Below are 26,617 nucleotides of genomic sequence, written 5' to 3'. Positions count from 1 at the left end.
ACGAGGGTTGCCGCCACGACAGGCACCAACCACCTTACGGCCACAACTCAGATTGGCCGCCTCAACAATAGAGGCACGGAACATGGTCCACTCGGACTCAATGTCCCCCGTCTCCCCCGGAACATGGGAAAAGCTCTGTCGGAGGTGGGAGTTGAAACTCCTTCTGACAGGGGATTCTGCCAGACGCTCCCAACAAACCCTCACAATACGTTTGGGTCTGCCAGGACGGACCGGCATCTTCCCCCACCATCGGAGCCTACTCACCACCAGGTGGTGATCAGTTGACAGCTCCGCCCCTCTCTTCACCCGAGTGTCCAAAACATGCGGCCGCAAATCCGATGATACAACCACAAGGTCGATCATCGAACTACGGCCTAGGGTGTCCTGGTGCCAAGTGCACATATGGACACCCTTATGTTTGAACAAGGTGTTCGTTATGGACAATCCGTGGCGAGCACAGAAGTCCAATAATAAAACACCACTCGAGTTCTGATCGGGGGGGCCGTTCCTCCCAATCACGCCCCTCCAGGTCTCACTGTCATTGCCCACGTGAGCATTGAAGTCCCCCAGCAGAACAAGGGAGTCCCCAGCAGGAGTACTCTCCAGCACACCCTCCAAGGACTCCAAAAAGGGTGGGTATGCTGAGCTGCCGTTTGGTGCATATGCACAAACAACAGTCAGGACCCGTCCCCCCACCCGAAGGCGGAGGGAAGCAACCCTCTCGTCTACCGGTGTGAACCCCAATGTACAGGCACTGAGCCGGGGGGCAATGAGTATTCCCACACCTGCTCTGCGCCTCTCACCATGAGCAACTCCAGAGTGGAAGAGAGTCCAACCCCTCTCGAGAGAACTAGTACCAGAACCCAGGCTGTGTGTGGAGGCAAGTCCGACTATATCCAGTCGGAACTTCTCTACCTCACACACCAGCTCGGGCTCCTTCCCTGCCAGAGAGGTGACATTCCATGTCCCAAGAGCTAGCTTCTGCAGCCGAGGATCGGACCGCCAGGGTCCCCGCCTTTGGCTGCCGCCCAGCTCGCATTGCACCCGACCCCTTTGACCCCTCCCACGGGTGGTGAGACCATGAGAAGGGGGACCCACGTTGCCTCTTCGGGCTGAGCCCGGCCGGGCCCCATGGGTGTAGGCCCGGCCACCAGGCGCTCGCCAACGAGCCCCACCTCCAGGCCTGGCTCCAGAGGGGGGCCCCGGTGACCCGCGTCCGGGCAAGGGAAACTGAGATCCTTTAATTTTTTTTATCATAAGGGGTCTTGGAGCCGTGCTTTGTCTGGTCCCTCACCTAGAACCTGTTTGCCATGGGTGACCCTGCCAGGGGCATAAAGCCCCAGACAACTTAGCTCCTAGGATCATTGGGACACACAAACCCCTCCACCACGGTAAGGTGACGGCTCACGGAGAGGACAATGAGATAATGAGGAAGCTTTTATGGACGTATTTTTTTTCCCCCCCAAAGCAAACGTGTTATTAGGAGAGTATTGTACAAGCAAAACAACGAGCCCATGTGAAAAGGCCCGCGTGAGGTGACCATTTATGCCAACCAGCTGTCAACATATTCCAAAAAAAAAAAAAAAAAAAGATGAGGATCATCATGGGGCTAGAATGTTAGTCCAGTTTGAAGAACAATCTGAGAAAAGCAGAATCGGTGAGTGCATTATAAATGGTGCTCAGTCGAGCAGCAAAAGCTGAACAATCACCATTTGGATAACTTTCAAATTGAAAACTTTAATAGGTATACACCTGCTACCTAAATGTTGTCATTTAATCACATGCATGACTCACGGCGGAATTAAACAAACAATACCCTCTTTGCAATATTGAGAAAAAAAAAAAAAAGAACCCAGATTGGATCTGCCACTTTATTTTGAACCAAACTAAAATAAAATCGGTTCTTCTTACTTCAAACCTGAGTTATTTAAAAACAATTGGATAAGTCATACATAAATACAAAGAGTTGTCAGAGACACAAAAAGATATGCAAGAGCCGCCACCAGCTGGGCCGACGGAGACGGCAAGTGCGGCTCAATCAATGTTTCACCAACTAAATAAAATCCACGTAAACAGACTTCGAAAAGCGCACCTTGTTCGAAAGTGATTCCAACCTTGAAAAATTAAAAATTAAAAAATAAAACGGCTCATATTTAAATTTGATCTGGGACTATTTGTAGCTTAGTGACTGGTCTCACATGTGCAGTGAAACGTGCGCAAGTGTGTGGATGCTTGCAGCAAGGGAGGCTAAACGAGAGGATGCCCTAGTGGGGAAGTTGGTTTACCCAACAAGCACTCAGGAAGTACTTTAGTTGTCATGACAGCATCGCCATGTTTGGATGATGAGGCGATAAAGGGAGGGAAGGATAGAAAATAGAGGAAGGGACCGAGGGAGAGCATGCAATGGAAGCAGCCAGTCTGTTTCCAAAAGAGCAGGGATCTAAAATTATGATAAATGCCTGCTCTTTTTCTTTTGCAGCAAATTGACTCAATTCATACTTGAGGAGATGATGGAAAGGGCTTCCATCCGCCCCTTGCAGATTTCTATGCTATCATTCACCAGGCGTCTCTGTTAGTGCCGCATGACGGCTTGTCCATTTTTGTTCAAGCTCACTTCTAGGTGTTTTAGTCAAAGGGGACATGAGGGAAAGGGAAACTGAAGGTTCAAGCAACATTTGTATGGCATTTTCATCAATGACACGAAACAGTCCAAAATAGGAAAAAGAATACAAATGATTGGTTTGATGATCCAGACATGTGTAATAGGTCGGAAAAAGATCATTTTGTGAAAAACTGAGCTCAGGTTTTTCACGGAATTGTCTTTTTTTTCTGCTGTTTGTGTCTTTAAACGAGGGTTGTCCACAATAGATGGACGATAGGGACAGTTTGAAAAAAAAAGTGACTTTTTTTTAAATTTATGACACACACACTAAAATCAATCAAGCAAGCAATTACACATTTTTTGTGTAATGCTGTTATTTTGAAAAACATCAATGCCACAGCTTTCTGTTAAAAGTGATGATGCAAATCGTTTTTTTTAGGCCATACTCAAAACAGAGACTATTCTGTAAAAGGACAATGTCCTTGTGTTCTTTTACCAAAACATGTTTTGTACAAGTGATACTAGACCGAGCAACCAATTATATCTTCAAACAATGATTCTGTCAAAAGCCCATTTTTACTTCTACTCGCTTGTATTTTACATTCAGCATTCTAGACTCGACTCCATTTTAAATGGTTTCCTCTTGACTGTAATACCCGACACCACGACATCAACCATTCCTCGTTGCCAATCGCATTGTTCCCAAGAGGGAGACTGAAGAAGTCTTCCTCCACTTATGATCCCAGAGTGGCGGATTGTGACGGCAGCGCTACCGGTTGACAGGATGAAGTTTGACATATGCCGCAGTGACATTTGACAGGCGCGCAAACACAAAAGAACATCAAGGGAGACCGGCCTCTCGAGCAAAGTATCGCAAAGGGACATCCAGCATTTCCCACGACACACTTAAGATGACATAAATAGAAGGAAAATTCTCTGCGGCGCTTTCTCATTCCAGGAATTTCTTGACGTTGATGATACCAAGCGTCTTCCTCATTTTCATTTGTATTTTTTATCCACTGGGTTCCCGTTTCATCTTTCTTGCTTACTCTCACTTCCCCCCTCGACACCCCCGCCATCATCCTTGTGCTCAATTTCACTGGCCATCTTACAACTTCAAGCATCTCATCTCTCGTCAGCCTGGTTCGAATGTGAAGGGCGCAAAGCTGTCAATCGCTGGATTCCACCTTAATTTCCAAATTCAATTGAGTCCTTCAAATGTGTTCCGGTATTCAAATGGAGCGCTCCCTAATTCTTAACAACAGGTCTCCCTTAAGATCAATATTTGCAACATTGCCCTTAGCTTACTGTATGTGCATTTAATATGCCAATTGGACTTTTCTTTCACTGATGATAAAATTCATATAAGCTTTACTCGTTGTCTTAGCTCTAAAACCGTTGAGTCAAATGTGTTCTCTCAGCCATTAGCTGACATTTTTAACGTTCATGGCTCCGTTGTAAAATATATTTTACAGTCTAGTTTTGTTCAGCAATAACCGTGGCCGTTATCGCGATCCAGTGAAATTTTCAACACAAGAAATCAAATTTTTGCAAGACCGATTTGTAAACACAATCAGGAGGTAGTTTCATGTCGTATTTTAACAGGCAGCGTCTTGGTCTGAACAGCTCCAGCTCGGTGTCGACTGTCCGTGACGTCACTCGCGAGACCCGATGCGCCGTACCAGAGACTGCCAATCGAAATGCGTAGCTGACAAGTTAAACACTGCGCGTGCTGGATGACGCCTCTGTTCCGACTTCGTTGCTATAGCCACCTGTCAGATGGGTCAATAAATGTGGTCCAGTCTGAACAGGTCCAGATCCCATTCCGACACAGTGTGGACAGTCAGCCCTAAAAATCAAATTTGAGGAATAGTCTGATTGGAATCATAAATGCCGGCAGCCTGAAAGGAGCCAGTGTGTAGGCCCCCCGCAAAGTGATTGCTCATCAGTCATTGTTGGTCCTCAGTAGGGTCACAGCTAAACTGAAGCGTAACCCAACTGGCTTTTGGTGAGTGGCAGTGTACACCTTGGACTGACGGCCAGTCACTCGCAGGATTTTGAGCCTCAACTATTGCTCATATAGTATCAGCTCTGGCATTCTTGGAATACAGGCTGACTCTGTACTAAAATAGCACTCGGTAAAACCTGATTTTCCGAATGGAAACGTCTCAATATAGCGGTACCATGCAGTGCGGTACCATGCGGTCTGAAAGTGCCAGATGAGAACGAGTTTCTCCGCAATCAATACAACACACTGTTGAAGTCTTACTGAAGTTTCTCCCCTTTCTCCACGAGCTCCCTCAATTCAATTCAATCATGTTTTTACTCTCATCTTCCAGCCAAAATTCATTGCTTGAGTCCGGGAGAGCAAACTCAATCTCCAAGTCCTACCCACGCCTCCATACTTCATCTCTCTCTTCATCCATCTGCCCACTTCTGTCCTCAGTTATCCGTCCTCAGTGGCCGTCGCCCCAGAAATAACGCTCATCCATCTCTTTGTCTATTTGGGCTCACACCCTGTGGTGAGAAATCTTCCATTTTTCCTCCATCCATTTGCTGTCCTATCACTTCTCTCATTTTTTTGGATCTGTCTGTCCATCTATAGCACCCCCCCATCCCACCCCTTGTTTGCAGTCTAACCGCCCCAACCCCCCACCCATACTTGTCTCGCTGTGCTGACAGTGCCGCTGGCTCTGACCAATTATCTTGGATAAAGTTGTGCCAACATGATACATTTCAAAATGTGCACGTGCGGTATCGTCTGCTGTTACCCCACGTGACGGCAGTGCAACAACAAGGAAGTATCAAAACATGTTTGAAATGTACATATATTGACTTCCTTGTCCTCTTTTCCTGTGCAGTAATGTAAAGAAGACTCCAGCTTTAATGTCAGCGCCAGACAAGACTTGTTTTCAAAGCGTTACATTAAATCATTCCGAATCTTTTACAGTCGTTGCTTTAATTTCAACTTTTGTGTGACAATTTTGGTTTAAAAAAAATTGGAATGAAAAGCACAGCTGCAACATTTACGAGACCCCCTACATTTGTCATTAAAGTGAAGAGAAAAAAAAATGAGAATGGAGAGAAGAGAGTCGCAAATGGTATGGCTGTTTAGAGGATTAAATGTTCCATAAAAAAAGACAGCGAATAAAGGTTTTACAATGGCAAGAGCTGAAATGGATTATTTTTGGAACTTGGAAATTTGATCGACATCTTTCAGTTTTGTTTTGTTTTTCTTTTGTGGGCCGACCACTTTTTTTTTTTTTTTAAATTCAACATGTAATATTCCATTGTCTTCACAGCACTCAATGACTTCACGGAAAAAAACAACAACATTTGATTCCATTTGTTTCAAACAAATATCATTCACTTTGGTTGTGGAAGCGCGAAGAGACTTTGGTGTTGGAAAAGAAAATAGAAAACTTGGTCGATGGTGTATCAAATTAAAAAAAATCTTTACAGGGGCTTTCATAAATCAGGCGTTAGCACCCCTCGGGATGTTTGAACTTGTTGAATTGATGAGTAATCAAAAGTCTTGATTTAATGGCAATAATGATGCATGGATGCAGTTCAAATAAATTGGTCACATTAACCAACTGAGGACATCTTAGATCAGGTATGTCTAGCTCCGGTCCTCGCAGGCGCCGTCCTGCCTGTTTTTCGCTAGAATGACAAGTTTTTAAGCTGCAGCATTGCCGTTTTCTTTAAAAACACGTAATAAATGTGTATGGATGTAAATAAAACACTAAGATGGAATAGTTACCATCTTTGAAAAAAAAAAAAAAAAAAAACAGCATGAAATGAAGTCGAACGGTATGCTCAGAGTTACAAGGTTAAGAGAAAAGCCAGTCGCAATCCTCTTAAATGCTACTATGCTAGCTTTCTGTTTGCAGATATTGAGAGTCCTGACCGATTGGGAGCTGCACAAACCTCTCACCGCACTTTGTCAATTCTGACTGCACAAACAAGTTGCCCCGTAGCTATAGAAATCCAATCATCCAATCAGTCCAATCATCATAAGATGGCAAACCTTACAACAGCTAATCAGTGGAATTTTGGGTGGTTAAACTCTAGAGGGGAAAAAAAAAATCATCTTGACACACGAGAAAGAAATAGACTGCCATTTTGGATTCAATCTTAGTTTTGATCTACACGATAATCGAATTCAAACAGATTTTTTTTTCTTTTACAAATTCTTCCCCAGCGTTATTGTAAGTAAGGAACCTATGACTCAGGCCTCAAAATGAAATGCGTTCTTCATTGAGAGGCATGCGTTCTCTCAAAACATTAAAACATACAAATAAAGATTCAGTGGCAACTGGTAAAACATCACGTTGGCACTATTTGTCCATATTAACTCATTCAGTACCAGCCAATTCTAAACCAAGTCTGAAAAGACGTTTAAAAACGTCTTTGGGAGTGAATGAGTTAAAGTGACCAGTCTATCCTGCTAAGTATGCTGGGTAAAATGAAATAATTTCAACTTTCGGGGGAGGACGAATACAGCAAATTCATATGTTTGCAATTATGCATTTCCGTGCAAATGTGTGTGTACTGTGTCGTGACAATGGCCTTCGTTGCAAACTTTACTATGCTCCCTGTGAAAAACCACTTTAGGCCGAGCGGCTATACCGTTCTGTAATTCAAGTGATTGTTTTGCACAAACAGAGACATCATGTAGGGAACAGGATCCTGCTGCTTATGCCGTCGGAGTGCTAATGTAGGTGGTTGCATGAAAGAAAAAGCAGAGGGAGGAGGTGAGGAATTGGGAGACAATAAATGATTGACAGTGACATGGAGATAAACCGAGAGAGAAAGGCAAATGGAATGGAAAAGACATGCAAGCATGAGGGAGATTGGAGGAAGTCAAATAAAGATAAAAACGAGACCGTGAAATAACGACGTGCGAATGAGGTATGGTAATAAAAACAAAAGGGGAGACAAAGGAGGTGCGAACGAGCTGCCCACCACCAGTTCTGTCCCAGATTTTACAAAGAGTGCGTTAAATCACGCTCGGCTAGGCGCCGTGCAACATTGTCTCGGATTGTGTTGCACTTTGACCTGCAACGATTCCCACTCGGCGAGGCATGCGTGCTTGAAACAGGTGCTGAATGGTCCCAATGTGGCAATAATGTGCAATTGTATTATTTTCAGAGCAGCGCTTCTCTTTTTCAAGAGCAAAGAAGGACTCAATGAAGTGAATACAGAACTATACAATGGGTTCTTAAACACAGCAAAGTACTTTATATAACTCAAATACATCAAATCTACATTAAGCCCGCTGTCCCTAAAATTTTTCTCAAGTCCTCACAAGATTGTTTACGAAAGCACCAAGCTGAAAAGGGAGAAAATATGTTTTGTCATTCGAACTTTTCAGAGGACTGGCAGAGTGACAACCTCATTTGCATGCAGGAGTGTAAAAACGACTGTAGCTTCATTAATTACGAGAGGAGTCACATTTATTCGGTTTTTTTTTTTTTTTTTGCTCCATTGGCAATGTGAGCCATGTTTACTGGTGAGCAGTGAGACATTTTATCCGGAAAGGAATGGTGAACAAGAAGTAATAATTAGCGTTTTGCTTGGAGGGTGGCACGGTGGATGACTGGTTCGCTAATTGGCCTCACAGTGCAGAAGTGCAGGGTTCGATTCTGGCTTTGACCTTCCTGTGTGGAGTTTGCATGTTCTCCTTGTGCCTGTGTGGGTTTTCTCCGGGTACTGCGTTTTTTTTCCCCACATTCCAAAAACATGCATGACAGGTTAATGGAACACTCGAAATTGTCGCTAGGTGGAATTGTGAGTGCGAATTGTTGTTTGTCTATGTGCGCCCTGTGATTGGCTGGCAACCAGTTCAGGGTGTCCCCAGCCTACTGCCCAGAGACACCTGCAATAGGCTGCAGGACGCCTGCAACCCTCGTGAGAAAAAGCGGATTAGAAGATGGATAGATGTGAGCTTGGAGCAAAAAACACTAACACGACTTCAAATGAACAGCACCTTATATTAAGTAACCTTCATATACCCCCCGCCCCCCCCCCCCCAAAAGGCAGCAAAGACAAAGGACTGGATTTTAAAAGACATGCTCACATTGTATTTTACTTTGACAGTCAAATTCATTTTGTGCTTTTCATGCCAGAAGGAGAACTTCTCCTTGAGGCTCAGACAGAACCGAGTCGACACTTGCTGTCAGATCTAAAACACTGATATTCACACCGGCTTTAGGAGATGTTGAATCTACAAGTCTCCTCAAGTAACTCCTTTTGGTCCTATGACGACGTACCTATCCTCAGATGTGCTTTAAAGGTAGTTAGGCTGAGGCTGTGGCAATTAATCACAAGATGAAGAGAAAGCAGGGGGAAGTAAGGTACCGTACATGATATTTATTCCTGTGACTTTCCGGGGCCATGGCACAATGGAAAACTAGACGTGCTAAATGGTCCTTGATAAAGCCGCCTTGTGCACGGCTAACTCCACATTGCTTGGGGACAATGAAACAACAAAGTGGACCGGCAGGGCACGGGCTGGTGGTGGTGGCGGGGGTAGAATGGGCTGTCTTGTAATCAGAAGGTCACTAGCCTGGCTGAGGGCCATCGCTCATATTATTGCGTGTCCTTGAGCAACACTGAACCCCAAATGACTGAAGCGTGCGATGGAGCAGGAACATGTGTGTGTGAAATACGGCAAAGGGTCCGGAATTGTGAGACAACCAAAAGGTGTTTATGACCGATTTTTGGTAGGGAGTCAATGAGCAAACTCATCTCCTTACTTGGAGCCACATAGGACCAGTACCAGTTTGGGAAAGGATAGATACTTGAAAAGTGATTGGATGAACGTTTTGCCTTATGTTGTCAGCGGTGAAGTACCTAGCTTGAGCTTGACAACGTCAATTTGTGTTTTGCTCCTATTCAATTTATTTTATTGGTAACTTGAAAGAACAATTGACTGTTGGCCAATTAGCTTGGTAGCTGTTTCACCCACAGCAAGAGTACCAATGCCAATTAATTCAAAAGGTACCATGATGAAGGGTTACTGAAAATTTGCTCGGTTGGAGTCCGATACAAGTTGAACCATTTGGTGGAAAAGGTCCTTGAGTCAAATTGGCCAAATGCCCTTGTTGCTATCTCGGTCGTCTAATTTGCCTCATTTTTTTTCTTAATCTCCCACAATCAATCATATCTTGAAACTTGTCAGCAGGGATTTAGCGTTTTTGGGGGGGGTTTTTGCACACTGTATATATTACCACTATTCAAGCAGACTTATCCTTAACCTGAGACTAGTTGAAGAACATTTAGACAACCTTTGATGCACATTAAGTTGTACACTTTCAACCCCAATTTTATGGAAAAATATACATCAAAAGTTACCGGTAGTACTATATGAGCAAAATAAATAAATAAAATTGTTATTGCATGCACAAATTAAGTTTACTCAGCAAATACAACAACGTTGGGTATCATTGTAGGAATGTTCGTACTCTGCACACAAGTAGACGCAAAATCCCTGTAGGATTGACGACTTGTGAGTGCCACCCCATTTTGTTCGCGTTTGTGTGCGTAATTTGATGAATCAGAATTCATCCGAGCTGGCAGTCGCGTGCCCGTGGTGCACGAATTTGCATAAGCCCTTCCCACATTTCCCGCAAAAAAAAAAAGGGATTCATTTGACACATCTCAGCCAATGCATGGAGGTCTAAAGTTGCAAAAGATTAAAAAACAACAGAACAGCTGTCAGATTGGTGCGTACGCATGGTTACTAAATGAGGGCCAATGTCTAAAACAAAACAAGGAATTGGGAAGGAGGGGGGATGATTCCTTTTCCACTTTAAAGTTTTCTATGTGTTCAAAACAATTAAATTGCTCAGTCTGGTATAATTTTCAACCATAAGGTCAAGTTAAAATGTGATGTACTGTTTGAAGAACATAAGCATAGAATTTTGCAGGTAGTATCTGAAGGTGCTGCTGGTTCGTGTAGTTTTTTTTTTCTCCGTTTGCTTGAATGGTCAAACCTTTTGCTTAAGATGGAGAGAATGACAATGCCAGCCACACAATTGCTATGACAGCGCAGAGACGGTCTTGTGAAAATAAACAGCAGAGAAAACATGAGGGGACAGCGCGCACATGGGAATGTCAGTTGACGTCGGAGGTGGGAATATTTGGGCTCTAGGCTTAGCAGAAAGGCGACCGTACGAGAGCAGCAAAGTGCTTCAAGTCTCGGGGGGGGGGAGAGGCTCCACTAAGCCAAGGAACAGCACAGGCACTCAGTGAAGAAAAAAAAAACACTCTCAGATAAATAAAGACACCAGATGAACAAACGCAGGCTATGCGATCACAAGTGAGGCAAAGTTTTTGTGCTCACCTTGACAGGATCCAAGGATTTCTTCAAATCCTGGCTTGCACACGCACTTCCCGATGGGAACCAGCCATTCTCCCTCAGAGCTGCAATGCATCCTGGGAGGCTCGTATAAAGGCAGCGAATTGTTGACGCAGCGACCCACGACCTCCACCAACTGCGAGGCCTCTGATCCCGGGATGGTATCCGCGAACTCGGCCAGGCTTTTCACAAGAAGCGGGCAACGTTTGTAGAAAACTCGCACCGAAACCAGAGCGATGCAGGCTCCCAAATCCTGAAAAGCCAAGTAGAAGCCCTTCCGGGTCAAAGGGCCTAAATCGCGGACTTCGGTGTTGAGCTTCATAACCCGGTCCCCGAGGTCAAGCTCAGTGAAGCTCTCGTCAGCCGCTATGGTGTCGATTTTGATGTACTGGCTCTCCTTCAAGGCCCTGTCTTCCTCTTCCGTTATCCTCTCGCCGTCCTCCATTTCTCCATCCTCCAATTCGCCCCCATCCGTTTCATAGTAGTACATATTGAACGTCTCCTTGCAAGTTCCGACACCACCGGGGAGGCTGTTGCAGTCTCTCAGGGTGAACTTGAGCTCTATGTAAACTCGCTGGGCTCCCTCTGTCAATATCCAGTTGGTGTGAAGCCAGTTGTTCTGGTTCTGCTCCATGACCCGACACACTTGGTAGGTGTGGATGGGGGCATAGTCTTCATCTACTTCCCCGATTTCTTCCCACTGGTGCAGGAAAAGGAGATAAAGAAAAAAAAACAACTCACGTCAGACTCCATGAACACAGTTTCTATGAAGCTACAATTCAATTTGAGCAGTCTGAACAACACACTTCCTAACCAGATGCATGACAAAAATGCTATTTTAACTACCGTATGGACAACGTATGTGCAAAATAAGCGCTCTTCATACTTTGTGTATTGCATGTTTGATAATATATATTTTTAATGCATGGGAAAAGGATTTGAAGCAAAAAACAAACTAGCCACATACTGTGATCGCTTTGCCCAGTGCAAAAGGACACTCTTACATAAAAATAAATGAATGAATAAATATATAAATAACTCCAATTCAAGTATTGCACAAACCTGCTGAGCAAAAAAAAAAAATTAAATGCAAAATTTTGTACATTATGTCAATTTTTTTTAATTTAATTAAAAATTGTTATATTATTGAGTTACTTTGCTTGTCCTGTATATTATTCCAAATCCACAAAAAAATAAATAAAATTCAGTCTACTCAGCATGTATGACACAGTAAAAGCGTTACTCAGAAATGTGTGCCATCTAGTGGTGATTGCATATATTACAACTAAAAACTACAGTCAACCCCTGCATATTTGCAGATTTTTTTATTTTTTGTGGAAAATGTATTTTGAATGTTTATCTTTTTTTTTTTTTTTTACAATTGCAAATATATAAAAAATGCATGCCGCTTGCTATCAGTTGCCCTTCCAAGGTGTAGCTTGACTACACTTTCTAAAATGGCCAGGATGTCATCAATGTTGTAAAAGATAATAAACATGTGAAAAATGTGAACTGTCCCACTCCAATCAATTCCTGCGGTTTTTCTGGTCACAGTAATACATGCTTAACATGCGGGTGTTTGTTGATTGGACACAGTGGAACGTCTTGGAACATGATGAAAAACAATAAATGTGTCACACTTATCTTCTCTGCTTAATTCAAAGGCACGTAACTACGTAAAACATAGCTGTCACAACCATCGCCATCCCACCTACGCGCACCACACTGCAAACACAATCTTGTCTCTTGGGGTCGTGTTATGGTGAAACTTGGTGTACCAATGCTGGCCGAATGTTTCTAACCTAGAAGAAAATCAAACAATAACTAATAACCAATACACTCCACAAATATAAGAATGTACTTTCTAGAAACATCATTTAGTATAACTGAAGCCCCCATCATTTGAGTGATCTACTATCTTCTTGTTTTTTGTCCCTCCCAGTCAACATTCGAAGTCAATCTTCTTCAAAATGGCTGTGTCAAGCACTTTATTGATTTTAAATCATATCATATCTATTTTATAAGAAGCCCGAGACACCAGAGCTCCTCAGATTACAATTCATCATTGATACCTTTACAGAGATGCCATACCCTGATCAGCTAGTTTGGAAACCATTCAAGTGTTCATCTGTGCTTTGCGGTACTTATGTAGTTAAATGATTTCACACCATGCACAGGTGGAGAGAGTAAGAACCATGAAAAATCGAGTCAAAATGAGGCACAGCAAAGCCCTATGTGAGGCTTAACAGGCAACATGTATAAAGAGCTATGAGTGGCTCATGCGGATGGCAAACTAATCCTCATCCTTTCCACCTCATTTCCCCTCGGTCCAAAAGATTTGAGCGGGTTCTGAGTGGAGGTATTTATCATAAATGAGGGGCGGAGTTCTTGTCAGCAAAAAAAAAAAAAAAAAAAAGACTGAGTGTGTACTTGTAGATGAGCTAGCTCATCTATGAGTCTTGTAGAGCCATACCTGCACAAAAGTTAGTCTAGTCCTCCCTGACGTGTGTGTTCAGAGAGTTTAAATGATTGGCAGTGTGTGTGTGTGTGTGTGTGTGTGTGTGTGTCAGACAGCAGTATTAATTCCTTCTTCAACTTTCCTGGGACATGGCTATTATCTGCATCGCTAGCACCCTCCCCTGGTTAAAACAGGTGCTTTATCATGTCAGCGTAATATGGCCAGAGGGACCAGACTATGATCTGGTGTTATAGCTTAATAGCCCATATTAATCATCCTTTCCACAGTTGCTGTACACAACCATGTGCCCCTCTACTTTAGTCTTCTTCTTTTCATTCCTCCCCACCTTTCTGGGGTTTTTTTAGGTTGTACTGTACTCATCTACGTTACGGAGCCATTTCAGCATCGTTCACAGCGTGGTTAAATTTATTCGCATTTTTGTTGATGGGGAGGCGGGGGTTGAGTTTCATGGGATTGCAAGGCGATTATAAACTGGGGCTATTTCCAGACATGATGCTTCTATGCATACATCACTTTATGAGTGCAGCAACATACAGTACACGCACGTGCATGTGTTGGGTGCATGTACCGCTACAGTTATGTCTTAGACTGCAGCATACTCTGAGACATTAAGCTTCTTACTGGTTAGATCACACAGATTCTGTTGCCTTCACTGAGCTTCTCACAGCTGAGCAGGCACACACACAAACACACACACACACACACACAAAAAACCGAGCACACACACATTCCTGTACTTGTGGCACAGTGAGGACCAAGCTAAAAAAGGCCTACAAAGCGAGGACATACACACACACACACACACACAGACAAAGTGAATGAGCGTTAGGCATTAAGGTATGGTGACCAGTGAGCACCGACTGATGAAAAAAGAAAAACATGGGAAGTGGGAGGAACAAGTCTCAAACTGTGCTCCAATAAGGGGAGGGCACAGTGTGGGCTTGGAAAGAACCTCTGCAACAGCCACAGGAATAAGAGATTTGGGAGGGGAGGGGGCATCAGGAGAGGGCAAAATGTAGCAGCCCCCACCCAGAAATGCTGCGCAGCCACTGTAGCCTTTCAAACTGTGCCGCACCTCCTCAGCGCACTTGGATGAAAGGCACTGATGATAGGGTTGTGTTTTAAGTTGTGTGATCATGAGTGTGTTTTCAACTTTTGCGGACAGAAAAAAATAAATGACTGAGCATCAATGGCTTATTTCATTCCATTTTTGAAGGCTCACGGTTGTTGCAGGGAAACCAATATTTATTCATTTGAGAGATGGTAATCTTCTCCCTGACGACTGTTGAGGTGCCCTGGAGCAAGGCATCAAACCTCCCTCGTACTCTCTTTTTGAATGCCTGCCATGTGTGTGAGCTGGATCTCTGTGTGGTGTCCACCAAAAAAAAATAAAAATACACGCAGCACGAAGTAGGTTGCAGAAAAATATACTTCAAGTACAATAAAAAAATAAATATAATATCTGGAATAAAATAAACTTAACCTCACTGTCCCAACTTCCCCTCGGATGTGGTTCAATGAACTCCCTCAAGACATCAAGAGAAAAGATTTATCTTCTCTGTTGGAGAAATGCGGCAAAATAATCCACATGAATTGCAGCATTGTTCTGAAGCGGTGGGAAAATAACGCCAAGGTTTGATCACTGCAGGTTGATCCGTTCAGCCTCTATTTCACCTCTGCGTGTTGCTCCACTAGCCATCCTTATCACTCGCATGCAAACACTCGAGAGTCCCTGTCGGCATCCCCCTCCAGCTCCTCATTAGGGTGTGTGTTTGTTTTGCTGACAGTTATGTGCACGCCTGTTTGTGTCTGTGTTTGTCACATCAGTCAGCGGACCCCCCGCCGCTCTGTTGAGTGGCCTCCCGGCACTGCAAAGCTGTCTCCAACTTATTATTGCCGCCTATTACAGCTGACCGCCACGACACTGTAATAAGAACAGCGGTCCCCGCTCTTTATCCATGAAAGAAACACCAGCATGATCACCAACACCGGTAACACCCTCCCACTTTTTTTTTCGACTTTTGCACCCAGCTGGCATGGCTCCGTCCATCACTATAATCATTTTCCTACTGCGTGTCCTCTATTATTGCTTTCACCACACGGTCAAATACATAGCGACACTTTCGGGCCACACGCTCTGCGTTCTGCTTTCCAATTTCTGCAAGTTGTCTTTCCACAAAGCCCGTAATTGGATCTCATTCACCATTGCGTCTTACATTATTCATTTCCTTCACGAAAGGGCGCCAACAATTTTGTCCACACGGGCATGCAAAATTGACTCATTCCAAAGAAAAATCGACAATAATGGATCGTAAGTGAGGGTGATTATTCTTTAACCCCTTTCACTTTACTCCTCCATTGTCCTTATTTTTGAGAACTGCTCCAGATTCTCGCTGGTCGGCTGCCATTGAGCATTGATGCCTAACCATCAGCCATTTTTGTGAATGCGTACGTGTGTGCTCAGCACTTTTGTCACTCGTCTGCCCTTATCCCGGGCTTCTCGTGCTGAATCAGCAAGACAGTCCATGCATGCCGGACTATTCGCTCAGGCGGGTGAATCAGTCACTGCTCCAATGCGCTTCCATAGATGAGCTCTTAGGGGAGAATTTGATTGTGGCGGATAGGCAGCCGGTTGATCCAGTCTTCAACTTCAGCTGAATAGCGATCACACGTAAGCTTAGGTACAAATGGTTTGAATCAAGACCTCAGAAAAGTGAAGTAGAACACGCTGTCAGACTGCCAGATAGATGTGCTCTTTGTCCAAGGATGAAAACTGAGCCCTTAAGATTTCATATAAAACAAGCATGAGTGGTGCAAGGGGCAAAAGTCTCTCTGGTCAACAGAAAGTGCAGTCGTCAAGCTTTTAACTGAAAACTAGTATGAGGAGATCATAAATCTCAAAGTGTTTTTTTGGGGGGGGGGGTTTTCAAGAAATGCCGAAAAGGTTCCATCTCGACTTCTTGCAGTATACGCCATTAAGATGTTTTCCAGGTTTAGTGACGTGAAGTTCACAATGTCAGTGGTGACATTAATTTCAGTTGACAGCAGAGGGCGATACTGCCCAACGCGGCCGCCTCCTGAGATGGATGAATAAATCCGTTCAATTCTTATATCATAAACCCGATATTCGTCAGAATAACGCGTTTCGGCTAATTTATAAAACATTTTGTTGCTGAAAAAAATGGGGAGTTTAGTTCCCTTTTGAAGGCGCATGCATGTACATAACCACGACAAACCTATTCTAGTTTCTTCATGTCCTGTACTTGCTTTTCCATTTTTTATTTGTTTATGTCAAAACAAAACAATCGAAATGTGTGTTTCGATCAATTGAAATGTGTTTAGAGTGTTGGTGTGATTTTCCGCGGTTTCCCTAGATTGGAGATTTTCACTTTAATGTGTGTGTCTTGATCATATCCCCACCACTACAACATTTTCCGTCCTTTTTTTTGTTTTTGTTTTTTTGCAAGAATTTGATTTGAAATCATCCATCCGTGAGGCATGCACAGAAAGGCAGTTCATATTACAAGCGTGCACCAGGCCCAATCAGATTTTGAAGTGTGAAAAGAGTGAGTCGTCGCTGGAGTCCGGTTTGAGAGTTGTTTGGTTGCCTCCAATCTCACGCCAGCTGGCAGCCGGCAAATCAGTTGTCGTGTGTGTTTTCAGCTTCAATTTTGAAAGCTCCAATGTTTTCATCAGTCAGCCTTTGTCAACGCTCTTGAAGAGTCCAGTAGATGTGGTCCAGATAACAGATCAAAATGGGCCTGGAATTGGTTAGATTAACAGCGTACAATGGAGACAGGTGACATGGATGGAGCTGATGGAAAAATAATCCTAATGGTGACAACCATCCCTTTTATAGTGCCTTCTTTTTTATTTTTTTTCACTTGAAGATGCAGTCGATAAAAGCCCGTACGAAATGGCATGCGAGCTGCAGCGGCTCAGCTAATCTGCCATCACTCTCCGACACAATATGGGAGACGAAATGGAGGAGGCAGGGTCCCAACGGAACAAAGACCAAAGTTAAGTGTTCTTGCCAGGACTTGCTTTGCAGTCTGGCCGTAACTTGCAAATATTTCATGGTTGACTTCCATCCAGAAACACCAAATATCCACTTTGTGTTCATTTTGTCTTCCCTTGACAATGGTAGGGGCAATCAGTCTGTTGGTAACCACATGAAACGCTTAAAATTCCAGATTCGGATGATTTTTGGAAGCATATGGAGCATTGAGAGTACATTAAACCCCGTTTAATGTGAGGGATACATTCCAGAGCTATCCACAATCTGTGTCCATCTGCAATATAGGGAGACCATCGGAGAGTATTTTTATTTCATAGTTTAACCCAGGGGTATCAAACCAATTTTCGTCGCGGGCCACATTTTAGTAACCATTTCTGCTGGAGGGCCATGATGACTGAAATCATATAAAGAAGTCACGAAGAATGGTTTATTGAACTACAGGGTGTCCATAAAGTCTCTTTACCATTTCAAAAATGTATTAAAAAGGCAATTGATGAGATATTTTATTCAGATTTGTTCTATTGTATTCAGCGTTTATTAAAGGTTTTTTATTTTTTACCTCTTTTAATACACTTCTACATGGGCACCATTAGTTGCACGAAGCACATCAAGACGGTACTCGATTTCTTGCCATGTTCGCTGTAGCACAGCCTCATCAATTGTGGCAATGGCATCAGTAATCCTAAAAGGTAATAAAAAAAACTTTTAACATTTTGAAATGGTAAAGAGACTCTATGGACACCCTGTATTGTTTAAGTTACTGCAATGGGGTGTTTGGCAGCAAGAACATTTTTACAATATCTCTCTTATTTATTTCAGATGAGAATTTGAAAATTTGATACATATTTTAGCAAGCCTCATGGAAGTTGCCATGTTTGATTGGCTTTCGCGGGCCATATAAAATGGTGTGGAGGGCCAGATCTGGCCCCCGGGCCTTGACTTTGAGACTGATTGTTTAACCCCTCCCACATGCTTTAAACATACTTAAATTAATCCAAGTCTCTGTATGAGTGGGTTAATTGTAATTTATGTGCTTCACACTTCTCCCCACTTTCCATAAATGTCTGAAGAAATGGCATTGGTGACTGTGGCTCTCCTTGCCCGCATGGGGGGTGGGGGGCTTTAGAATACGTATATTGTAAAAAAAATATCCCTAATATGTATTGTTCTGTATGTACAGCATATTGTCAATGTCCAAACAAAACAGTTTATGGAATGTTGGTTTAAAGCTTTTTTTTTTATTGCTCCTTGAAAAAAAATAAAAAGATAATGGGACAGAGTACGCCTGTCCTTAAACACACTTCCCATGAGCTTTTAGTTCAAAAGCAAAAGAGAAGCATTTGGTGGGGAGCACAGAATGGAGAATAGGAAGGATGGTGAGATAAAAAGACAAGCAGATGGCATCAAGGACACGAGGAGAGACGGGAGGCGAACACGACAGATAGAAGAAGCCAATGTAAAAGATATCAGTGCGGATGGTGGAGGAGGAGAATGAAACAAACCATCTGGAATATGAGCCCCCCCCCAAAAAAGCCCCCCCTGCTTAACATCTTATTTAGCCGTAGTAGACTGCCGCTGCCAACTTGCGCACAGCAAGCTAGTCGAGGCGCTCCAGATTGGATTCCATTGTAATCAGCTTCCACAATAGGAATTCTAATAGCCAACAACAGTCATTCTTGTTCCTCCCACAAATCATTTTCACACAAGGCAATATGTCAAATGGAATAAAAAAAATAAATACCAGCTTGCACTGGATGAAAAAAAAACACTATGTGAAAATGTTAGGGAGTTATTTACTTACCTCTATTTTCCATGAATATGGTTCCATACGGACTTGGATAAAACAAACCATGAGGCATAATCACACTCGATGAATATGATTATGTCTGCAATTTCAGCATATCTCTTCCAACTAGCGACAAAACAGCCTTGGAGGAGATGTGGCTGGCAAAAAAAAAAAAAAAAGTGCCATATCGCTCTGGTCAGCATGACAGGTATACCTGAATATTTACAACCCGGAGACTTTGAGCTGCCCCCCCCCCCCCCCCCCCCAAAGTGAAAGCAGATGTCTTATTTTGAAGAAACACAAAAGATAAGACACTCTGCTTTCGCAAAGCACGACAGAAGTCGGAGAGCATTAAAGGCGGAAATCGGAGGATTTGGACAATTTTAAGTGAAACAATGGCTCAGAATGATGATCAAAATAGTTGAGGATGGATTTGTGATCGATCAAGTCGTGAATCGACGCCCACAGAAGTAGCTAACTAAAGAATATTAATTAATAAATCTCTTCATATGTGCTGTATTAGTTAAAATAACTACCAGTTACACACAATGTAACTTCTTTGAAATGATTGGTTAATTCCGTCATTTATTCTGCTCATTTGCAGTAGCATGCTGGATATACTTAGGGCATATTTATATGCTGATATACAGTAGCATTAAATATGGATGATTTTCCATGAGAAAACCATCACCTTATTGGGCAGGAAGATTGCCCGTCCACATTAACTTAAGAGCGGGCGGTGAAAGAGTTTGGCTGTGATCACTCGTTGATCACGTGCTGAGGTGTTCTTGAAAGTCCGGAATACATTTTAAACGCGCCCATTTGATTTTTCAATGGCTATTTTTCAATATTCCCTCAGTATTTCTTCAACTTGCCCTTCGACTGAGCTATGGAAATCCAATTCTTGGCCTGAGAATGAAATAGGCCATGACGACTTGCAATAGTTTCATTCATGAATTCAAACGAGCCTAAATACGGTTGACTTGACTTGACTTATAATTAACTTGGAGTTCTTGGAAACTTGAATGACCTTTACCATTCCTAAAACAAATCTGGCTGGCCATTTTAACATACGTCAGTCACTCGTAGTGTGCTTCTTTATGCTGAATGGATCAATTTCAGGCTCACTCACCCCATTTTTCGGGTATGACACCCATCCGAGGTCTCCCATCACAGAGCGAGAGTCCAGCAGGTTAACTGTGAAATGAAAATAGCAGTCAGTCAAAATGAAAGACATACCGTGAAAGGTATCAAATATACAGGAGGTGACCGAGATTTTGGGCATCACATGGTGTTCAAAATGCTACCGTGATCGCGTTAACATGACCTATCAATTTACATACATTAAGGCGGCTGGCGATGACTCGGCTCACGCAGACCTAGTCAAAATCTTTCTCTATCGGTAGCAGACCTCCAATCCCGCCTCCCCCTCCCTCCCTATAGCACAGTCCACATTACTCAGAATTCCCATTAAATTTTTCTGCCGATAAATAATAATTCCAATAACAGTGGCAACGGGAGTTGTGAGCACATCTGGAATCACATTTTTACTTGATGTGGTGACTCTCTCTTGCATATCTACAGAAAATGCTGACAATTAGCAAGGTGGGATGGTGGCACATGGTCGCTTCCATATTATACGTAGTTTGGCTATAACAATTTGCGATTAAAAGGAAAAGAAATCCCCAGCGGTGGAGACTTTTGAATCTCAGCAACATTTTCAGAAAATTACGCTTCCAGGTTTGCACACAAACTCAAGCGTTGACATTGCTTACATGCATGACATTTGTTTGTTTGTTTGTTTATTGAACATAAAACATATATACAGTTATAATTTGACAGAAAATAAGGTAGATAAAAAAAAGTAAAAAGAAAGAAATCAATCTTCATTCAACACAGTTATGTTCAAGGGAGTAGGAAGAAGTAAAAAACTTATCTAGTCCTACCCCGTTATGTGATTGTATCTAATGAATCATTTTTATATCAATCAGAAAAGAAAAAAGTAAGAAGAAAGAAGTCTCCATTAAGGCTCATACTTTACCCTTAACCGTGATATTTTTACAACTTTTGGTTTGTATCGGGATTATATACTTCCACACCCTGACACTCTTGTGTCAATTTTCTCTTGTATTCATAATGGATATTTATATACCTTTCTCTATTTATCAACTTAGTTCTGATTTATCATTATATTTAATGTTTTGAATTTATCATTTTAACTCTGATTGATGTAGGTTGTTTGTACTATTTTTTTGAATTAGTTTTTGAACTCAGCAAGCGATTTACTCATTTTCAGGTCCGTTTCGAGATTATTCCACAGATTAACACCTTTGATAGATACACTTCTTTGCTTGATGTTTGTTCTTGTTTTGAGTTTTTTGAATAAGTTGGTACCTCTTAAATCATAGCTGCTTTCTCGAATTTCGAAAAACTTCTGAATGTTTTGGCAGAGCAGGTTATTGTGTGCTTTGTACATTAATTGGGCGATTTTAAAGTCAACCAGGTCATAAAATTTCATCGTATTTAATTTGATAAATAGTGGATTTGTGGGTTCCGTATATTTTGATCTATTAATAATTCGAATTGCTTTTTTTTGTAGGTTGAGAATAGGGAGTGTGTTTGTTTTGCAGGCATTTCCCCATATTTCCACACAGTAGGTCATATATGGTAATAATAATGAAGTGTATAATGTGTACAAAGATCTCTTATTTAGCACTTCCTTGGTTTTGTAGAGGATCCCTACGGTTTTGGCTATTTTTCTTTTTACGTTATCGATATGTGGCTTCCAACATAGTTTTGAGTCTATTACTAATCCGAGAAACTTGGTTTCATACGCTCTTTCTATATCAATTGAGTTTACCATAATTTTAGCTTGGTGTTTGGTTGGTCTTGTGCCAAAAACAATTAACTTCGATTTTTTCAGGTTAAGTGACAATTTATTTCTGTCGAACCAGTTTTTTAATTTGTTTAATTCGTTTTCTACGGTTGTCAGGAGCTGTTTCAGATTTATTCCAGAACAGTAGAAAGTTGTATCATGACCATGGAGTGCTCCACACATTTGTTATTTAAAAAATAAAAATAAAAATAAAAACAATATGGATTTTTCACTTTCATGATTTTTGATTTAGATTTTTCACTATTACGAATAGGAATGAGGAATTTCAAACTACATTCAGCTTTTCATACTCCAAATTGAGCCAGGTCGCTGGGCTTCATTGCCCGTTTTACAATGGCAATCCCAATTTGACCCTGGATTACATTTCCATTTTTTTCTTGTCTTTTTTTTTTTGTTACTTTAAATCTGCATAATTTAATTAACGTAACAACTTTCAAGATTATGACAAAATAAATGGGTTTTTTTGTGGCAACATATGTCACTTTTACATTTAAAGCGGTCATTCTAGCCCATAAATGTTAAACCTGGCACTGCTGTTGTCGGCGGCACTCGCATTGCTGAAAAAACACTTTTCAGTTTGACCAAAATGCAATGTTTTGTGTCATTTCCTATTGAGTTCTAAATATTTTGCTTTTGAGCGGGTGGAATGTTGGTTCGTGAGAAATGAAAACGGTGCACAAAGGGAATTTCCACATTGCATTCAACATCGGGAACAGTAATTAACTCATTCACTCCCAAAGACGTTTTTAAACGTCTTTTCAGACTTGGTCCAGAATTGGCTGGTACTGAATGAGTTAACATGATTGAAAACGGAGATTGAGCTGATGCATCACTATTACGACAAAAGCAGAAGAGTCACGTGGGCAACGTTCACTTGACTTTATCTCATCGGTGATAATGTTGAACTTGTTCCATGGTACACCGTGTGCACTCACGTAATAAAAGTGAAAGTCCAAAATGAAGGATCCTTTGTTTTTCTGGTCATGTTTGTTTATGTGCAGTTATGCACTTTATTTCATTCTGAGAGAGAATAATCGGTGAGGGGAATGCAATGACGCAATATTTAAATTTAAAAAAAAAAAGGCATGATGTTCATCCAAAACCATCGAAAAGGTTTTTGTCTGTGGGCAGAGTATGTCTGGGGCAAACCATGTTCTGTGTCTAAGACTCGCTCCCTTCTCCAACCCTTCCCCTACACAATCCGCTCGTCTTAAAGTCTCCACCCGCTCTGCCTGGAATAATAAAAGATGTCCTTTGGCACCGATTAGACAACTAATTAGGCCATAAAGAAGAGATAAGTGATGCTGAACTAGATCATATGGGATACGTGTCTGCTTTCACTCTACCTTCAACCACCTAACTCGTGACAATGATCTACTGGAGGCATTCGGAAGACTCGTCACTACTCAGTGACGGAGGGGCCTTTCAGTGTTGCGCTGCTATTAATTGAAAGATATTCTCTGAGGAGCGCATAGGCTTTTTTTATTTTTTTAGTTTGGGGAGTCCTGTTAAAATAAAAAGGCCAAAGCAGCTGCACTGAGAGGTGCTTAACACTTTTGTGACCTCATGCTATCGTACAGATATCGACTCTTTTCTCTGCAGAATTGCCTTCATGCAAGGTCGGTGATGTTAGCTTAAATCGTTCCGGTTTGATTTGAACCCTTTCATGCCCCCTGTAACCTGATAACATGATAAGCTGTCCACTGTAGTAACCGCTGTCCCTCAAAGGGTGAATGGCTTAACTTCACTCATGGAATTAGGCTCGCAGCCACTTTCATTAATTCATTTCATGTCATTTTGCCAAACGTAGCAAATCCACCCCCTTCCTATCGACACTGTTAAGTGTGATGAGTTTGGCCCTCGCTAACGTGCACCCTCGTATACCGGTTACCATCCTCATTAGTCAGATATTATTATTCTTAATAGGGCCCCGGTGTTCATCTCAAAAACAGATGCGTGAGCATCTTGCGGTGAATGGACAATGTTTGGAGAAAGCCATCAATTAAAATGAGCGTGGACTCGCTCCAAAAGAGGACACTAATCAAATTGGAACTGTTTTCCCTCCGAAGTGGCTCGTCGGCGATGTTATTAGACTCAATGAGAAGTTTTGTCACTCCTGGAGCTGATATTTAAATATTAAAGCAGCCATTAAGGTCGTTGGCATTCGCAGTTTCCTCCTCCAATTAATCAGGTGCCTCGCAAACAAGAGAAAGAAAATTGCATTTGTCTATCGCTGTTCGACTGATGGAAATAACCAATTATACTGAAGAGCATGATAGGATAGAAAAAGATATATATACGTTCATGAAAATAAGACAGAATTGTTTATATGGCAGAATTCTGTTCATTATTGATCATTATACTTTTGGTCAATCATATAAATTTCATATTTATATCAATATACTGTATTTTGTAGCCATCAAAATAATAATCGAGAAATTTGAGGATTTCACTCTTGGGCAGCACTGAGCCGTGCTCGCATGTAAACTGAGACTCAACTAGTTTGTTGCCTAAGCAGGCTGCAGATGAAATCAAAACAGGAAGTAAATGTTCTTCTGTAGGGGGTCTTTTGACGCCAAGTATTTGGGGTCCCGTGGGGGGGGGGGGTGGGCTTTGGACCCCAGCACTTAAAATGAATGTTTCATTATCTCAAACAGCCTGTCAGTCATTGGTCCCTTTCAGTCATCATCACTTTTTCCTTCCTCATCAATCGTACCAACATGCGTTTGACAAATTATAAAGACTGCGATCCTCCAATTAAAATACGCATAACAGCAAAGATGGAGCCATGTGCTGCTTTCAATTCAGAACATTTGCGCAGATTCGTCAAATCCCATTGTTTGAGTCTTTGGCAGTGTGTTGGACGGGATATCAACCCAGCATGATGTATCAGGTGGATTCCAACTTCTTAAATGAAGGCTGCCGTGCACAACAAACAACAGGAGTGATCCACTCTGCGGCCACACAATGAACAAACACTTTTGCGCAGCCTAAACTTTTTTTTCCCCAAATAAATCTATCATGTGAAGAATAAGCAGGTTGAAGAATGTGCTCTTTTCCCCGGGATAATGCCAACTAACAGCCTCGACAATAGCTTTCATCTCACACGATTAGAATTCTGCACAGTGTGCAGACAATAGCGTGGGAACACAACCTGCCACTCCGTTCCATGATGTCGTGACATCAACCCGAGTAGATGTCGACTGTAGCGAAGCAGTTCATGTGAAGTGACTTATGTCATGTTTGCACGAGCTGATGAAACGATCGGAACAAGTCATCGCCTTTTATTTATCTTGACTCAAGCCATGCGATCAACAAAGCTGATGACTTCAACTTCTGACAAGGAAAGGCAACGGTAGTCGAACAACAAAAAGAGGAAACGAACACATTAATATGACCACCTTCGTGTGTTTTCTCCCAAGTGTTGACATCGCGCAGTGCGTGTCAGTCCACGCTAGTCTTCAAGTGACGGGTTATCTGTCAAGGTGCATGTTCTGTACAAATGGTCTTTTTTTTTCCGCCTGACATGTCAGAAGGAGGCGGAGAGCCACGCGCGAGGTGGTCCACTCAAGTGATTAAACTCTTGTCAGTGACAAGTCAAGCTCCTAAAGCGAGGCTGACAGACTCACAGCTTACCTTCATTTGCCGGGATGCACCACGCCACGCTCCAAAGCCCCCACGTCCACGCCACCAGCCCCGCGCCGCAACTCCTCCGACGCGCTTTCATGGCGCATCCAAAAATTAAAAAAAAAAAAAAAAAAACAACAAAGAAGAGAAAAGCCGATTCCGAGTCGCACGTTGCCTCAGCAGCGGCGTGGTGAAAGCATGAGTGACGTGACGGCGGGGTGTCCGTTCAGTGGGGCGAGGTAGGGCTCATGTTGTGCGGCGGACTGCTTGCTGAAAGCGACTGTGAGCTCACCAGCTGGAGAGACCGGCGGCCCGTCGGTGGTGGGCGGGGCTAAGAACCCAAGTTCTCCAATCACGGAGCGCGAGCAGGTAAAGTCACACCGCAGGATTGTCTTGGCCCAAAGGGCACCAAATTCCTCGTCGCGGTAATCACTTGATGCGTTTCTTGCGCAAGTGTGACCATTTAAGTGGATGCGACGCACCCAGATGGGGCTCTCGAGTCAACTCCACGTTCTTCACGACAATCATCGCTTGCATACAAAAGTACAGGGGCAGGGAGACAATGAGAGAGAGAGAGAGAGAGAGAGAGAGAGAGAGAGAGAAGAGAAAAGTTTCAAAACCTACTGAAAACTACCGGTAATTTTAAATAAGGATTTAATGAGAGTCATGTCCATAGTTGATAGATCGACTGAAGAAACACAACACTTGAGTTCCTCATTTTATTTGATCACTTTCTGCAGTTTGTTGCCTTCTCCATTGAGCCGATGTGTTATTTTTTCCCCCCAGACAGCTTCAGGCGACAGCTAACTGAGGTGCGAATCTGTGGTGTAAACTTTTGCAATGG

At 42.6% G+C, this 26,617-nt stretch overlaps 1 protein-coding gene across 1 annotated transcript in view; it reads right to left on the bottom strand.

Moving 5' to 3' along the window:
• The window catches only part of epha5 (EPH receptor A5), a 63,457-nt gene extending 37,181 nt beyond the window's left edge, over positions 1 to 26,276 (bottom strand). The window contains exons 1-3 of the mRNA XM_086134283.1: positions 25,783 to 26,276; positions 20,383 to 20,447; positions 10,953 to 11,667 (exon numbers count right to left, since the gene is read on the bottom strand). Of these exons, the coding sequence (XP_085990409.1) occupies positions 10,953 to 11,667; positions 20,383 to 20,447; positions 25,783 to 25,873 (871 nt within the window). The 5' untranslated portion in view covers positions 25,874 to 26,276. The remainder of the gene's footprint in view (positions 1 to 10,952; positions 11,668 to 20,382; positions 20,448 to 25,782) is intronic.
• Positions 26,277 to 26,617: the final 341 nt, after the last annotated feature.

Source organism: Hippocampus guttulatus, chromosome 17, assembly GCF_054856545.1.
Source record: "Hippocampus guttulatus isolate MCC_2025c chromosome 17, RoL_Hgut_1.0, whole genome shotgun sequence".
Taxonomy (NCBI): domain Eukaryota; kingdom Metazoa; phylum Chordata; class Actinopteri; order Syngnathiformes; family Syngnathidae; genus Hippocampus; species Hippocampus guttulatus.
The sequence above is the reverse complement of the archived record's forward strand: the minus strand, read 5'-3'. Positions and strand labels throughout refer to the sequence as shown.